The 14,541-nt window shown below is 37.5% G+C and overlaps 1 protein-coding gene across 4 annotated transcripts in view; it reads left to right on the forward strand.

Annotated features, from left to right (window-relative positions):
* LOC132268233 (protein CHROMATIN REMODELING 5) overlaps window positions 1-10,978 on the forward strand; it is a 54,499-nt gene extending 43,521 nt beyond the window's left edge. For 3 of the 4 annotated variants that reach the window (XM_059769047.1, XM_059769048.1, XM_059769049.1), the window contains 6 exons: window positions 6,467-6,622; window positions 6,752-6,929; window positions 7,040-7,221; window positions 8,992-9,345; window positions 9,433-9,526; window positions 9,910-10,978. In XM_059769047.1, the coding sequence (XP_059625030.1) occupies window positions 6,467-6,622; window positions 6,752-6,929; window positions 7,040-7,221; window positions 8,992-9,345; window positions 9,433-9,526; window positions 9,910-10,322 (1,377 nt within the window). In that variant the 3' untranslated portion in view covers window positions 10,323-10,978. The remainder of the gene's footprint in view (window positions 1-6,466; window positions 6,623-6,751; window positions 6,930-7,039; window positions 7,222-8,991; window positions 9,346-9,432; window positions 9,527-9,909) is intronic. The other variant, XR_009469258.1, reaches the window with a different exon arrangement.
* Window positions 10,979-14,541: the final 3,563 nt, after the last annotated feature.

The following is a 14,541-nucleotide window of genomic DNA, read 5'->3' on the forward strand; positions in this document are numbered from 1 at the left end:
ATACATCCGCATAGCAGACTGACCTGGGTATCATTTTGCTCAAGCGGGTGGGATGTCTGGTCGTCGTTTCTACTTCTGGGTCACGCGGTTGGACATAAATATAAAAATGCAACTTGATGTTATACTTCTATATATGTAGAATGATAATCTTGCTAAATTATTACAAATTGTAACAAGAGCTGTAGTTTTTTGGCAATAATAGTGGCTTGGGAAAGCAATTTTGCTGTTTAGTTTCAAGCTAAATCCAACACATTTTAGAAATAGCAATTATTCTGCTTCATTCATCTGACCTATGGCTGGTTCATCATCCTGCTGGCTTGAATCTTTTTAAGCTAAAGAGAGCTTTGCTTTAAAAATATAATCCAATTTATATTTGAAAATAGAAAAAAAGAATCAAATACCCGACTTTGGCAACAAATTGTACAGTATGGTTTATTTTTGTTTTAACAGTATGCATCTCGTGATGTATCACCTCGTCATTTAGCTTTCAAACTTTAACTTGCATCTTTCGAGTTACTGAAAGATTTTGCCTACAGTGACAAGCTTCAATGGTCATCCTTAAATATGGAAATAGCGTGCGGGTAAGGTGGGAGCTGTGTAGCAGAAGGTTTTGAGTTTTTCTGAATTATATTTAGATAGACCTAGAGGAGTGGTGGTGAATAGGTTGGATAGTATTTAGATTACATTTTGGTTGGTTTTGACAATTAAACAATCCAAAAAATTGCACAATCAAACATACACTTCAAAACAGTAATAATGGGACCTATTCTAGAGAACTCAAATCCCCTATGAAGAAAAAGAGTAGTACTTCTCTTACGAGTGATCAGACTATAAAAAAATCCCTTGCTAGTGCTTCACCCCTCCAAGTTTCAACGTTACAACAGCAAGTCCATACTCCACTCCCTTCTGAATCACGAGCCCGCTTCTTAAACATTATTGCAAATCACCTCCTGGGCGACCCACTTCTCCTCTAGTGGTCTGCTACATCATAGAGTAACAATAAATTTCATGAGTATGCTTTCCGTTCTCCAAAACGAAGACTGATATGTGGCTGATGCACAAGCTTTATTGATACTTCAAACACAATTCCATGCTTTAGGTGAAGATCGCACATAGTAGAAAGCTGATGGACAATCTAATTCCCTAACTATATGATCATCTAAAGCATAAGAGTGAAGTGATACGAAGAAAGTTGTTAAACTGCCCCTGATTTTTCTTCTCTCTCAAGAACGTGAATATCAGTTTTTCTCTATCTTCTTTCGTCTAGGAATCATATATATGTAATGTATACTGTACGAGTCCTAGTTGAATTATTCTTGTTAAGTTTCATTTGAATTGGGAAACCCACAGTTTGTCCGCCAGACAAGTTTGATGAGTTGAATTGTTTCTGTCAACAGTTGTATGGTTGGTCTTTTAAAATGTTCCGGTTGGAAAGTCTTTGTACAGGTCCAGGTTTATACTGGTTAATACTTTTAGAATTGGTCAATAACTTGCTGCTTAACAATTGATCCAGTTGAACTGTCCTTTTGTACTGGTTCAGAGGTCACTGGAGTATGTTGGACCAGTTAAAGTACAAAGTTGGACCAATGCAGATATTACTGGACCAATTTATTATTTTTATTTTTTTCTAATTTACTGGACCAAGTTTTACTCGTGCAAAATCAGAGTTGAACAAGGGCAACTTCCTTGCACGCTTAGTAATATTTGCAACTTTTCCAATTCAAATCTTTATTAATTTTTTGTTCTTCACATGTCTAACTTGTTCTAATATTTTTTTAAAAAATCAATCCTACCTTTTTTTCAAGTATCTAACTAAAATTTCCACCTAGAACCTAAGTTCTCTGAGGAACTACAGCATGAGTTTCCAAGCAACTTCCTTTCCCAGCTTCCAATCACCACTTTGTACTTGTAGTTTCAAGCTACGTCTACCATGACTCTCTTAAACTTAAGTTCATATACCCAGGACAACACACTAAAGACATGTTGTTTGAGTTATAAACTCCAGTTATGTAATTTATGTACCAACCAATGAATGTCCTAACAAAAGGAGGCTTGAGAAAGCAAATTATTTATATATATTTTTCATTTTAAAAAATTATTGTTCCTTTGGAATAATTATAGTAAATGCTAAGAAAGTATTTATCGTAGGTATCATGCATTATATATATATATATATTCTCATGTATTGCTCTCCAAACAGAAGGACACATGGACACTACTAAATATTTATTTTATTTAATTATTGTATTTTATTTTATTTTCTAGAGTAAAGTAATGTTTTTATGTAACATAGTGTTCAATGTAGGCATTTAACTCATTTTAAAGTAATAATATTATAAAATTGAGTGATTGGATATGCTTTTTAAATACGTGTCCAACCAAAAATGTCAGACAGATATCCCATACCATTGTCCTAGATATATGTGTCCGACGTAGGTATTTCACTACTTTTGAAGAGTCCATGTAAAACAAGATTGGATTATTCATCTTATAAGATATTGACCCTTATTATTTTCTATAATTTGTAATGGGGGTATGTTAGAACGAGTTATTCACAATATTAGCTTTCTAAATTGTTGTGGTGCTTCATTCTATTACCTTAGATCATGTATTCTAAGACCTCAAAGATATGATGTCCAGATTTCTGCCAATTATAGTCTTATGCACTATGCTCAATTTAAAAAGTGGTAATTCATACTTGGAATTTGGAATTTCTCTCGTCTCCCCTGCCTACTGGATTTGTTTTGCATTTGCTCCAATTTTTGAGCTGTTGAAGACTTAAAGTGTAACAGAGTAGTGGGTAAAATTAGGAAGGGGACACGAGATGCTTGATATTTGTTATCTTTGCTTTCACTTTGTTATTCACGACTAGTACATTTTTTTTTTATTTTTTATTTTTATTTTTATTTTTTGATGAGTAAGATTCATTGGCTCCTTCCCTATCTCTTCCTGGGGGCTTTCTCTCGGGGCACCGTGAGGAGAGTGGGAAATTTGGATCCTGTGGTCGAGAGGTTTGAGATATGGTTGGTGGGTTGGAAAAAGCAGTATGTCTCGAAAGGATAGACTCGATAGAGAGATTACAACGGAACTTTCTTTGGGGAGGGAAGGGGGAGGACGTCAAATATCGTTTGGTTAATTGGGAGCAAGTGTGTTGTTTGATTAGGAAGGGTGGTTTGGGTATTAGAAAGCTGGTTCCTTTTAATAAGGCGCTTTTGGGGAAGTGGTTATGGAGGTTTGGGATGGAGCACAAATTGTGGAGGATGGTGATTGTGAGTAGATTTGGGGAGGACAGAGGTGGTTGGTGTTCGCCTGAGGTGAGAAGTCCTAGTGGTGTTGGTGTGTGGAAATTCATCAGAAAGGGATGAGATGAATTTTCTAATTATATATTAAATTCCGAGTCAAATATGGTAGTATAATTTGGTTTTGGGAGGATGTCTGGTGTGGGGAGCGGTCTCTTGCTCCCTCCTTTCCCACACTCTTCAGGATTGCCACAGACAGACACACCAGACTGCTATCGTCTTGATAGTGGAAGAACACGTTTTTCCAGACATTTTCAGGATTGGGATATAGAGGAAGTTGTTATTTTTCTGGAGTTGCTGTATCGCCAAGAGTTTGTGAGTGGCGCCCTCGACTCTATGGCGTGGGTCCCCTCTTCGAAGGTTCATTTTTCGGTTCGGTCATTCTTTAGATGTCTTACGGATTGTTCAGGAGATGCATTCCCGTGGACGATTATTTGGCGTTTTAAGGCCCCCCCCCCCCCCCCCCCCCCCCCCCAAGGTGGTTTTTTTTTGTTTGGACATTTGTGTTGGGGAAGATCTTGACCCAGGATAATCTTAAAAGGAGACAAGTTGTGGCCAGTTGCTGTTGTACGTGTAAGAGACGAGGAAATGGTTAATCATCTCTTTTTACATCATCTATTGGCTGGGGATTGCTGGGCTTTGATGTTAGGAATTTTTTGGGGTTCGGTGGGTTATGCCCAGATCTTCTAAAGGATTGATTGAGGTTTGGAGAGGTTGTATGGTGGGGGCCCAAGTTCGTGATTTCTGGTGGGTCATTGCGTCTAGTGGTGTTATGGCTTGAAAGAAATAGGAGATCCTTTGAAGGGAAGGAGATTTCTATTGGTGTGCTGAAGTTCTCCATTATTATTTCTCTTTTTTGTTGAGTTCTAGAGAAATTGTTAATCATTGGATGAAATAGTTGACTTTTTACTCTTTGAGAGATTAGAGGCCCTATTCGGGCTTTGTGTAGCTTTTGAGGGATACGTTCCCCTTTTCGATGCTTCATTATATACAATATTATTTATCAAAAAAAAAAAAAAAAAAAAGAGAGGCATTTAATAGGGGAGAACTCCCAAAAGAAAACACAAGGCACCAAAGGAAACACTATAATTTCAAGCTCTCCACAAAATCGGAAAGATGTCGTAAAGATTTACAATTATGCCCATTAACAAGAAAATAAAAAAAAATAGGACTTTTCTCTCCATCGAAGGATCACCTATATCTCTTGCTACACAAGCGCCACCGTAAACCCAGGGGAGTAGCCCTCTAAGTATCTATGGGTCGGCTCTCCACTATACACCCTCTTCAAGCCTCTATCATATCTACCGTGGAACACTCAAACAAAACATGCCAAACGCAACCAAGAACATAGACTAAACATGAGGACAATGAAGAAGAAGGTGATTCACTGATTCCCCCGTCTTCTTACACATACAACACCAGTTCACCACAAACCGTCTTCTCCTTCTGAGATTGTCCAATGGTAGCATACCAAGTAAAAAAAGCCACATTCGAAGGGGCTTTCGTCCTCTAAATTGCATTCCAAGGGAAGGTGGGACTTGGGGTCTCCGTTTGAATGACCTAACCTCAAAAACCCCTCTCGGGGTTCCCACCCACACCATCTCATCCATAACCACACCCTTCAGCAACTTGCCGTAGAGCAAAGATAAGAATTCAGCGGCCTCCATAAGAATTCAGTGACCTCCATATGAAACTCTCTATGAAACTGCATGTGTTATCCGCTCGTTATTAAGCCGATAATAGTAAGCAACCCGAGCACATCTGCCCATAGAAATCCTGAAAATCGGAGGAAACCGACAGGCCAGAACAAAGTCCCTGCATTAGCAATCCTCCCAAAAGCTAACGTGTCTCCCACTCCGGACTCTGAACCGGACGCGTTTGGAAAACTCATCCGAACTCTTCCGAATTAGCTTCCAAATGCCCACACCCGCTAGAGATCTCACCTCCCTAGTCGTCCACCCTCCATCTCCCTCCCTGTACCGATACACAATGACCCCCCTCCATAATCTGGATCTCGCCCTCAAGGGAAGACATCCCATCCATGCCAGCTTTTGGTGGTTCTGCGGACGTTTGCAGGACCGCTAGCTTCAATATCACCCCATCTTAGCCTGCAAATGGGCGACAAATACTAAGATCAGGGTACAGAGAAGGACTTCTTTAGTTTCTATTGTATAACACACATATATTTGGTATTCGTAACTGTAAACTTGCATTATAAAAATTTCTATGTTCTTTTAGTGAGGAGATGCTCTAGTATATTTTCCCTAATACATAAGGCCTTACTTATGTATTTTGGGACAGAGGGAGTAATTAAAAGGAAATACTGCCAAAGTATGCAAATGCCAAAAATAAGAAACTACTCTTAATTTTCATAATTCCTAAAATAAATATGAGAACACTAAAATCTATCTTTCCCTTCTCCTTTTCCAAGTATAGGTGAGAGTAATGTGCAACTCACATGTATGGGTCATGTCTCATTCTTTATCAATTCTACTTAACATTCTTTCTTTTACCATATATTTTCTTTTGGTTATCTTGGCTATTAGGCTTCAATGAACCTCACCATTCCTAAAAAGCTCTGACTTCAACTTTTAAAGAAGCCCTTCAAAAATTCTCACCAATTAGACCAAAGCAAACTTCAGCTTAGGTCCAAAGCTCAATTGTTTGACAAGCCTAGCTTGAATAATACAATTTTTACCGTGTTGTGTTATCGTCACGGTATAGTTTGATATATTTAAAAGTTCTGTTTATGATGGAGTTGTTTCTTTTTCTTCTTGTAATAAATTTTGCACATTTGAAATCATGTCATGAGTGCATGGAAAAATACACACACACACACACACACACACACACTTGGCAGTTTCTTAACAAATCATCTCTTTCAATCCTCCTTGTGGTACCCTTAAGTTGCAATGTGATGTGAACAAACCTAGTTTTCAATGAATGCTAATAAATATGGCCAGAGTTTGGGACTAATGGTTTTGAGTTTTCTTGTTTTAATTGTTGTCATCTCTTTTAAGTTTCAAGTCTTGTTGTTGTGACAAAAAGTTGGCTACACTTAGAACCATGTCATGCAATCTTTCTATAATTTTTTATTTTTTATTTATTTTTTATTTTTTCATAGCATCTCTTCTGTATAATATTTTCTCTGGTATCCTTAAATTTAGGTTAAGAAGTTTGGGAATCAGAGCCAAATTGGCTTAGTTGCTGCAGAGGTTGGTGGGGCTGTTGAAACTGCTCCAACAGAAGCACAGATTGAGCTTTTTGATGCTTTGATTGATGGTTGTAGAGAAGCAGTTAAAGGAAGAAATTTAGATCCAAAGGTTGTGTTTCAAATCACTTGTAATGAGGGAATTTTTTTGTTTTAGTGTGATTATTATGGCTTCTGTCTGTTGTGTCCACCATGGAGCCTTCATATGCTAACATTTGGATATTGTCATTATTGCCTTTAGGGGCCTCTATTGGATTTTTTTGGTGTCCCTGTAAGGGCTAATGACCTACTGAGCCGCGTTGAAGAACTTCAACTCCTAGCAAAGCGTATTAGTCGCTATGATGATCCGATCTCACAATTTCGAGCATTGATGTACCTGAAACCTGCAACTTGGTCCAAAGGTTGTGGGTGGAACCAGAGTAAGTTTTACTCCCTTCTCTTTGTATTTTCTATTCATTTAAAAAATTATACACTTTTTCTTGGTGCGCATGGAAACATTATATATTTCCCTGTTATTATTGTTTATTAGAGGATGATGCGAAGTTGCTTCTGGGAATCCACTACCATGGATTTGGCAATTGGGAAAAGATAAGATTGGATGAGAGACTTGGTTTAACAAAGAAAATTGCTCCGGTGGAACTTCAACATCATGAAACCTTTCTACCACGGGCACCTAACTTGAATGACAGGGCTTCTCAACTTTTAGAAATGGTTGGTATAATTTGTATTATAATTTGCTTATGCTAGAGAGTTGCATATTCACATTTTAAGTTTTCTCATCTTCCTTCCCTCCCCCAACAATATGATTTACATACTTGCATTCCAAGCACACTTTGGGTTTTATGGTTGGTTATTTTCCTAAGCTTAGCGGGAAACTTCTGTTTAGAACTTAAAGTAATTTATAAAACCGCTTCTTAAACACTGCTTTGCCTATTGCAAAAGTATTGGCAGTGGAACTTAAAGCACCTTTTACTAAGATCAATATAGTTGTATGTAAACCTAAAGCAATAGCATGTACAAGGACGTGCTGTAGGAGTGACCCATTACTATCTAAACAGAAAATACCCGGTACTGCTTGTCGTTAGATTGGATAGTCGAATCGGGAATCTAATGAATTTGGTTACTATCTATGGAGAAATTAAGCCTATTGATTTATTGGGTTTTCATGAATTAAAAGTACTTGAGAGAAACATTTACGTGCCAATGGAACATTCAGATGATATGCGGGGTTGCAAGAAAAAAAATAGTCAGACTTTTATGAGTTCCTACTGTATTTTCTCAGGGATAGTTAAATTTGAAAATAAACCAATAACATTCATCAAGAAACTGTTCTGCATGATGGCTAGGCTTTATGGCCTGCAACCGTTCTAGTTGCAAAGATAGGACTGATGGACATAGACTTCTTCATGTCTTGCTTTGTTGGTTAAGAGTTGGGATAATAAAGCCATTTTATTTTTTTATTTATTTCTTGGGGGGGGGGGGGGGGGGGGGGGGGGTTGATGGTGGTGTTGTTTGGGATGACAGAAGGATGGGTTGGTTTTATGTCAATTATATAGGATCGCTTGTTAATGGCTATCTCAGAGAGTGCATCCTTTAGTTGGAAATGTACATGAAAATTCAATTTGTGACCCGCCCCTGTTTTCAACTGTGATGACTTGTTTTCCAATTATGTATTAACTGCTAAGATCTACACGTGATGGCATGTTTTCCAATTATGTATCAATTGCTGAGACCTACATTGGACCATCCTACCTTAAAATTGAAATGAAGTTGTATCACATGGGTCATATCTTTCAAATTTCCAAATGTGCTTGTATGATAATTCTTTAATAAAACTGTGTCAAAACCAACCATAAGTGTTTCTGTGCCAAGACCTTTGTTCAAATCTGGAACACAATTTCATTTGAGAGGTTGGAAATTTGAGGAACTATAGTTGCTAAGGGCAGATGATCATGTAACTGTAGTAAATAGTGTTATTTAAAGGAAATTTTGGCTAGGGAATGAGGAAATAATCAGTTGCAATAAAAATCCAAATGTAAAGTGATTTAAGTCTGTGAAGTATGGGACAACATAGTTGCTTTTTAGGCTTATGAGTTGAGACGAAAGGGCAGAAAATTAGAACTTTCTTGCTTCAGTCTTGAAGGCTAAGAGAGAGAGAGAGAGACTTGTAATAAACAGCTAGGGTTGATTTGCATTTGGAAGGTGGAAGATATAATGGTCTGAAAGATCCTTTGTAATAAAACAAGAAAGATTCTTTTGACCTTGATAACTGTGACCCCATGTCCATATGGCTTTCAATGTATTCTTTTCGAGGAATGTTGGGATTTGGTAAAGAGCTTTTGCTATTTTTTGACTCTGCAATCCTTTCAAGGATCAACATCTCTATCTGGATTGACCTCATCCAATAAAACAAAAAAATGGGAGCTAGAGACTATGAATCCATGACTGAAACTTATGTAAATTGCTGCCTACTTGTTACAGGAACTTGTGGCCATAGGTGGGAGCACTTCAAATGCGAAAGTGGGCCGCAAGGCTTCTAAGAAACAGAAGGAAAATCTTTTGAACATCCCAATGTCTCGCAGCAAGGGCAAGCAAGGGAAACCAGGTTCTCCTAAACTTAATTTCCAAATGAACAAGGCGAGAGCTCCTAAACCCCAGAGAGTTGACCCTTTAGTTAAAGAAGAAGGTGAAATGTCAGATACTGAAGAAGTGTATGAGCAGTTCAAAGAAGTGAAATGGATGGAATGGTGTGAAGATGTCATGGTTGGTGAGGAAAAAACACTCAGACGTCTTCACAGGTTGCAGACTACCAGTGCTGATCTCCCCAAAGAAAAGGTTTATCTTAGCACTTTGTTTCCTGTTTTCTTGTAGTCTTACTTGATGTTGTACTAAGTTGTTTCCTTCAACTATTGATTTTTTCAGGTTCTTTCCAAAATTAGAAATTATTTACAGCTTCTCGGACGAAAGATTGACCAAATTGTTCTAGAACACGAGGAGGAACCATATAAGCAAGAACGTATGTCTTTCTCCATATCATTGTGATTTTTCTATTTTCGCGACTCTCTCTCTCTCTTCCGTGCACGTACATGTTGCATTGTTAATTGTGTGTTTGCTTGCCATGTTTCCATAATGTTCTGCTGCTGCATTTTAATATGCACAGGCATGCATGTATGCATATGTTTGTTGGTAATTGTGTGTGTGTGTGTGTGTTTTCATATGAATAATGTTGTTTCGAATATGTTCTTAACATTGCTCTTTTTTCTTTCTTTCTTTTCTTTTTTTCTTTTTTCTTTTTATTTTTTTTTGTGAATTCCGCTGACCTTTAGATGTGTGAATAATGTATCAAACTCAAAGCTGTGTGAAGTATACTAGGATGAAAAGGTTGTTGTTTTTTTACAGGGATGACTACACGTTTGTGGAATTACGTCTCGACCTTTTCAAATATGTCTGGGGAGAGGCTTCAACAGATTTATTCAAAGCTTAAACAGGAGAAGGAGGAGGCAGGAGTGCTTCCAAGAGGTTGCAAAAATGAGACCTCCTTAGAGACATCAGTATTAGTTCACAGGGGTTATGATACAGGAAAATTTGAAGCATGGAAGCGAAGGAGAAGAGCTGAAGCTGATCCTCATTCCCATGTTGATCCCTCATATCAAAGACCTACGAATAATGGTGCCCGTATACCTGACCCAAACTCAATGGGAATTCTTGGATCGGGACCATCTAACAACAGAAATTTCAGTAATGAGAAACCTTATAAGGTGCGACAGACTGGTTTTCCCCCGAGACAAGGCTTCTCAACAGGAATCAAGTAGTTTTCCTCCCCTAATGGATGAGAGCCAGTGCATTGGAGTGAAAAACGAGTTCGTTATCCCCTAGTGGTATGTTGCCGCTTCGGCCTTCAATATTCTCTGGATATTTTTTGCTCTTGAGAATAAATTTTTTTGCAGATTCCTATCGAGGAATGTTAAGCTGAGTTGAATCCATTATATGAGAACTGCGTCTGTGAAAACTGGTGGCTGCCCAGAAAACTCGAAGATCATTTGATATTGCGGAAGATGACATAAAAACAAGATACATAAAATCTTGCCTCAACAATTTTCTTTTAGTTTTTCTCCTTCCATATAAATCAAGCCATTAATTTCTTTACGTACATAGTGGATAGTAAATTTTCTCCCTGGTCTTCTGAGATAAACCTATATGAGGAACACGCTTTGTATGTATTATGCCTTGGGAAAAGTGTACATTAAGCAGTTTTGTATCTCCAGCATCTGAACCTTTATTTTTTGTCCATGCTAATTAATTAGTCTTAATTTTGTCCAATTATTTTTTGGGGTATGTTTTTCTATTTAGTTGCAGATAAATTTATTTTTTTTAAAAGTTGCCAATAGACAATAATAAGAGACATCTTCTATTGGTCAATTGTGTTTCACGTTGTTTAGTCGCTGTGAATAACATTTGCACTTTTTGATATGGCAAGTCATAATTGTCTTTATTATTTGCTTCTGGTAAGGAGAACTGGGGATTACTCAATGCTGTTCAGTCTAGTATGAAAATGTGTATTCGGTGATGGGATTAATACCTGTAAATGACATTGTGTGGTTGATAACATGATGCGTATGGATTCTTGTGCGACTAGCGTATCTGCAATGCGATCAGGACCCTATGGCTGTCTCAGCAAAAACATGTGGGCGCTTTTGCTGAAATGGGAGTTGGGAGGCTGGTGCAGAATTAGGTGATTGAGGGTTATCAATTGGCCAAAATTTGCCGAATCTTCTTGCTACAAAGTGATCTCATGTTGTCAAAAGAGCTTTTGAATACTTCTTGCAGGTAATTAATATTGAGTTTGTCAAATTTGTTTTTTGTTTTTGTTCTGTTCTTGTTATTGTTTTACTGTTGTTTTTATTTTTTATTTTATTATCTTTTCTCATAATTTAAAAAGGTGTTTTATCATTTTGAACAGGCAAGCTGTTAATTATTGATGGTATTGAGGTGGAAATGATTCTGAAGCTACATACAGAAATCTTTCAGCCCGTCTTTTCCTTGAAGATACAATCTTAAGCTCTTGCAATTGGCCTGCATTATCATTTTGAATGTTATTATATCTAATTGCTTCTCTAGTCTTGTTCCTTGGAATAAAATGATATACCGTGTGATAAATACCCCAGCTGTACTATCACTTTAAGGTCAGAAAGTAGTACTACTAGCTACAGTCCTTTGGTGCCGATTATGTTTGTATATTTTATGTGTGTTCGTGTGTGTTCTGGTATATAAGATACACCTTATGCATGTATATAATCAATTTGTTCTCTTGGAATACTGCATTTTTCATAAATTTAGCAGGTTGCTCTTTATGTTTCCTTGAACTTTCCACCATCTTTATCTTCCCTTGTTTGACAAAGCTAAAAAAATTCATATTGAATTGACAGAATTTTTAAGTTAATAATTTTATAACTGATGGTAGAAAATTGAAGTAATATTCCAGTGTGTTTGTTCCTTAATAAAAACAAATTTCTCGAAAGGAAAATTTTGAACCTGTTTGGGGGGAAAAAAAAAAAGAAAAATAGAATAGACGTTGCATGCATCCCGTAGTATTAACTGTTCTAGTGCTTTGTTTGCCTGTGGTTTTATTTGTGATCTCTTGGGTTAGTGGCCTATGTTTTTTTTTTTCTTGCGAGCCTCCTAAGGTATGCCCCGGTGCATGTGTGTAACTTCTCTTTTATTTTTTATTTTTATTTTTTATTTTTATTTCTATACATCTTTTTATTATTTTTTTTTTAACGCGAAACGTATGGTAATAATGTATGGATGTATGGAAGAAGAAAACATATGTGAAATGTAGTGGCCATTTTCTCACTTTTCAGCTTAGAGTAGTTTTGTTCAAGAGAACTATTATTTTATTTTTAGTTTTTAGAAAATTAATAAAAGATATATATGTGTTTGTGTGTGTGTGTGTGGATACTACGTGTACGAAACACGGAGTCCACCTAGAATACGGATGTCAATTACTTGCTTATTTGCAAAACTAGGCGGTGAATAATTATTATAGAAAAATAATACTCTCCTTAACTTCAAAACTGACAGAGATAAAAATCTCACTATATGAGACTTCCAGCGATCTTGAAATCCAGTCTGGCTTTGGTCTTGCCTTTGCCCTGTCCAACTCCCTGACAACAATTGTCACAATTCAAAATATTATTTATTTCTTTCACAACTTTTAGAGGATAGGGAGGTTCTACCATTGGATTAAAAAAACTTTTCTGGGGAGATTTGGGATGCTCACCGGGTGGTAGGACTGTTGGGGGCCTTTTTCTAGGAGTTTGAGGTATCTCTGTCATCGCCGTTGTTTTTGCCACGGGAAAGGATTTAGGTTTTCCCGCCTTCCTCCTCTCCTCCCCTTTCTCGATGGATGCCTTCGCTTCCAAATATGATTAGATGTAATGTGGACGCCTCTTTTTCTTCCTATACCCAAATGGGAGGTGAAGGTGCCGTTTTTCGTGACTCATCAGGGGCGATCTTGAAGGCAGTGATTTTCAGTCTGTTTACGACTTCGAATGCGACTGTGGCTGAAGTTGTATGCCTTCGTAAGGCTGTTTTTTAGGCATTGTCCTTTCAATTCTCTAAGGTTTGGTTTGAATCCAATTCGTTGACGGTGGTGAATGTTGTTTTGAATGTTGAATTTGGACCTTTGGATATTCAGGCTATTTCCTACCATGTTCCAAGGCATGTGGCGCTTTGAGATTTCTCCTCCTCCCGTCTTAGTCATGTTCCAAGGCATGGTAATGAGGTGGCTAATGCTCTTGCAGCGCTGTCCAGAAGTCATCTTTTGCAGGATGTTGCTCTTGTCCACATTCCTATTCATATTTGTATTTGTCTTTTAGCAGCTAAGGATTGTCTGGAGCATAACAAATAGATCTAGCAAAGACCAAATTGCATAAAAGCCAAAGCATATTACAAACAAAGGCTTGCAACATCTACAATTTGGAATCAAGTAAATCTAGCAACCTCCACAACATGTCCACGTACACGTTGGTGGTATCTCCAATTCCTCTCTCCCAAAACTGTAATGTCCCGGATTTTTTTGGATTTCTTTAGAATTTATTTAATTTAATTTTCATGCATCGTTTTATGTGCCACGTGGGCCCCGAGGGCCGTTTAGGTCATTTCTCCAGCTGAGAGTTTTAGAAATGCATTTTTTATTATTTTAAGTCAATTAGAAGTGACGGGATTATTTTTAGAATTTTTCAGATATCGGGACGATTTTCGGATTCGTGAACTTTTCTTGGTTTTCTCATTTTAAGTGAGGGTTATTGTAGACATTTCACACACATATACATATATATGTAAGTATATATTGAGGAGTTATTTATGGGATATGGATGGCATTATATTGGATGAGTGAGGGCATATTAGTAACTTAACCATAAGTTAGTAATCCACACGATTTTGACAAGTGGCATGAGGAGGACCACTCCTTCCTTTGGAAGACAAACCACCTTTCGTCTTCCTTTCCCATTTTTGGCATTCTCTCTTTAGTTTCTTCCTCTTTCTCTCTCTATATCTATATGTAACGACCCAAATCCGGGGATCCGGATCGTTAACCGAGTCCTTACCCGAACTTGAGGACTCACAGGGGTTTTATGGTCATTTCACTCCACTATAATGGTTCTAGTGTCCATAGGGGTATAATTATCATTTACTGTGGTTAAACAATGGTTTAAAACCCCAAAAGGGTAAAATAGTTATTTACTACATTAAATTATAGCTTTTAACCTCATCAGGGGTAAACCTTTCATTTCCAATGACTATTATAGGCTTTGAGTGAAGTCTAGGGGTAATAAGATAATTATACAGTGAATATTGGACCATCTGTGCGCACAGATGGTCCGGCCTATCGTTTAGATGGCAATTCTAGTTCGGCCAATCATTTAGATGGCAATTCCAATGAGGGTGTTAAACTGAGCATAGACAGTCCAGCTTATCGTTTAGATGGCAATTCAAGTGAGGATGTCAAACTGAGGGATCATCTGCATG

The sequence above is a fragment of the Cornus florida genome, unplaced genomic scaffold (assembly GCF_030987335.1).
Source record: "Cornus florida cultivar Cherokee Brave unplaced genomic scaffold, ASM3098733v1 CherokeeBrave_3.0.0_Hap2_Chr08, whole genome shotgun sequence".
NCBI lineage: Eukaryota > Viridiplantae > Streptophyta > Magnoliopsida > Cornales > Cornaceae > Cornus > Cornus florida.